Source organism: Symsagittifera roscoffensis, chromosome 3, assembly GCF_963678635.1.
Source record: "Symsagittifera roscoffensis chromosome 3, txSymRosc1.1, whole genome shotgun sequence".
NCBI lineage: Eukaryota > Metazoa > Xenacoelomorpha > Acoela > Convolutidae > Symsagittifera > Symsagittifera roscoffensis.
Window position 1 is genome coordinate 19,604,671 of NC_087064.1, and position 3,427 is coordinate 19,608,097.

Consider the following 3,427-nt stretch of genomic DNA (forward strand, 5'->3'; position numbering starts at 1 on the left):
AAATTCGGAAGAAAGGTAGTGTGAGGTAAAATTTTGGGCAATAAGCATGCATAGTTTAATCAACGCTCAGTTTTTGTACATTTGTATCATATTCATCATATCCTTAGTACATAGTTGTCTTCTTTTTTGTCTTTTCGCCTTCTTCTTCTTCTTCTTCTTCTTCTTCTTCTTCTGTTCCTATGAAACCAGTTGTAATGAGTTCTTTTTTTAAAACCAGCTCTACTAGGTCAAAATCCTCCAGCTAAGAAGCAATTTTCTGTAGAAAAAAATTAGGTTAAGAATTTAAGGTCGAGTGGATCCACTTATAAACTTTGTAAGCAGAAAAGATATACTTAAACACTACTACTGAATTCTGCAAGCCTCGGCAAATCTATTACTTCTATTCTATTTACTTATGTATTGTCTTATCTAACTATATCTTAATTATTTACTTATAGTGCAGTAAATTGATTCAAGGACAAATCTCACCAGCTAATTCGTTTGTCACTTGAGATTCGGAAGCGGTCATTTGCGAAAGCCTTAAGTGTGAAGTCAAGTCATAAAACATTATACCTTAAAACTATACATTCAATTCTGGATTCGATAATCATTTATTCGTTACTTTATTCTATCTATATATCTATCATATCTAATTCAATATCTGAATTTTATAACATCTTTTTCCCTACTCAAACTGAGGGAAATCTCATGGCGCAGCCAGCAGTTCCTGTGAATGAAGACAGGACTGACCTACTCGGAATACCACCCTTTTGGGCAAGAACATCGGTTAACCCACCTTTCATTTGGGAGACTTGGGGGTGGGACAATTTTTTGGCGGTGAGTCTCAAAGACAACATCTCACCGGGGGAGTTACTAGTTGCCCCAGCAGAGTTAGTGGATGAACCTTACCCGAAGCCCGAAGCACCGAGTGCTGATGAAAATGCCGCAGATGCGGCCAATAGGAACCTCCGAATTGCAGCAGCTAATAGAAGAATCGATGAGTACAATCAAGAGAGGAGAAGAAAAGGACCTCGCATTGGAAATAACTGGTGTTACCATGAGGCAGAGGCGCGTTTGAAATCGCGACTTTTCTTCGCCCTGAGAAATGAAGGGAAAAAACGATTTTTGGATTCTTACCCTCATTTGGAACTCAATACTAGCTCGTTCATAGATTTTCATAAGTGTTGTGAAGATGTCTTCAAGCAGAGCGTGATTACACAGTCGAAAGGATTAAGCTGTACAATACAATTTTCATGCAGGATAATGACTCATTCTCATCATTCTACGCCCGACTTAGCGCTCAAACCGCGTTATGTAATTGGCCGATCGATCAGGAAAGAGCAACATTGAAAGATTTGTTCATTGGCCACATTCGCGATGTGGAAGTTCAGAGGCAACTAATCAGAGCAAAAGCTAATCTTGATGATACTCTACAACTGGCTTTGGAAAACTAGAAAGGGGCTAAAACATCAGAACAATTTCAGAAATTGCTCCCACATAACAACGCTACTTTTAATTCTACAAACTCTATTCGAGTCAAACAGGAACCAACTTCGTCAGTACAACAATTTAAGAATCAAGGAAATAGCAGCCGGGGAGGTGGTGTATCTCGTCCTAACCAACGACAAAATCAAAATAAACCATGCTATTTTTGTCGCAACCCGTTTTCTTTGGAACATCGCCGGTCATGCCCGGCTAGAGAAGCTACTTGTAATGCCTGCAAAAAGAAGGGTCATTTTGCTAAGGTGTGTAACACTACGAGACGACGCGTTAACATGATACAAAATGAAGAGATGGCTACAGATCAAGAGTGTAATCTAATTGACGTAAATGGTGACAGCGAGCCGGAATATGGGGTCATGGCATTAGATGTTGTGCAGATTAACAATGTGGAGCTTCTAAAGACAGCGGGAGGACAACCAAGGAGCCTCAGCATTCAGTTACGGTCCGGTAACTCTTTTTTCTATTCCACGGTGGACACTGGAAGTCCCGTATCCTTTTTAAACAAGAAAACGGCGGATATACTCATGAAGTGGATTCCCAACATTAAATTTATGGACATCGCGAGACATCCTTTAGACGTTACTTATGTCGATTATAACAAGAAACCAATTAAACTGTTTGGTTCTCTGGAAATCCCTATTACATCGAATGGATGGAAAATCGATAAGGCGTGTTTCTTGGTTTCCGAAAATTGTACTCGAAATTTACTTGGTTTGAACCTTCATGAGAAGTTAGGAATTGAAACGGTGCAACGCAGACCGGCAGAAGTTAGCTGCGCCGAGGAAGATGAGGAATCGGACCCGACCTCAAAATTCTGGAGGAACCACTTTGTCAAAAGGTACCCTAATGTATTCAGCAGACTGGGGAGATCTAAAAACCATAAAGTATTCACAAATTTTAAAGACCCGTTGGTGCCCAGACAAGTTAAAGGTCGAAAAGTCCCTATACATTTGCAAGATCGGGTCGCGGCTGAGATCAAAAAGTTAATTAAAGACAAGCACATTGAATAGTTAGAAAAGTGTACAACGGATCATTTCATTGCACCCATAGTCCTAACAGCAAAGAAAGACGGGTCTATAAAACTCGCACTGAATGCTAAACCTATGAATGCCCAGATCTGGCAAAACAAATATCAAATGCCTAATATGCATGAATTGATTGACTCTGCGGCTCAAATTATAACTAAAGACACACCTGGGGAGGTGTGGTTTACTTCTCTTGACCTTAAATACGCTTTCAGTCAATTACCTTTATCGGAACTAACCAGTAGTCATTGTAACTTCAATTTTGTGCGGAGAGGCAAGACTGGTTTCTACGGACTGACGGACATGCCTACGGAATTTCAGAAAGTGATGGACTGTACGTTACAAGGATTGGAGGGTGTCATATGTTACCTCGATGATATACTGGTTGTCACTAAAGGAAGAGTTGAAGATCATAATGTACTAGTCAAAAGAGTCATTAGTCGATTGGATGAAGAAGGATGGGCGTTGAAACTTAGTAAATGTGATTTTTCAGTTAATAAACTAGTCTGGTTAGGGTACGAAATCGATGAAAACGGTTACGCTCCGAAATTCTCAAAAATAGAGGCAATCAAATCCCTGTTGCCACCCAAAACTCTTAAACAGGTAAGATCGTTTATGGGTACACTCAATCATCTTCAACGTTTGATCCCGGATTTGCACAAATACACAGTCGCATTTAGAGCTTCGCTAAAAGCGGAGAATAAGAAATCCTTTCTGTGGGGGGAAGAGCAAACTATTGCGTTTCAAAAGATCTTAAACCTCATCGCAAACATCGCTAATTTGTTTCACTACGATGCTTCGAAAGCTTCGCGTGTTAAATGTGATGCCAGTCATAGCGGGCTGGGGGCCTGTTTGGAACAAGAAGTAGAGCCAAATGTTCGGGCCCCGATTGCGTTTGCCTCTAGGTTTCTAAACTACGC

The 3,427-nt window shown here is 40.4% G+C and overlaps 1 protein-coding gene across 1 annotated transcript; it reads left to right on the top strand.

The window, feature by feature from the left end:
• The first annotated feature begins 1,754 nt into the window (after positions 1-1,754).
• Positions 1,755-2,492, top strand: LOC134841617 (uncharacterized). Its single transcript, XM_063857643.1, has one exon. It carries the CDS (start codon positions 1,755-1,757, stop codon positions 2,490-2,492), a length of 738 nt encoding a protein of 245 aa, XP_063713713.1.
• The last annotated feature ends 935 nt before the right edge of the window (positions 2,493-3,427 follow it).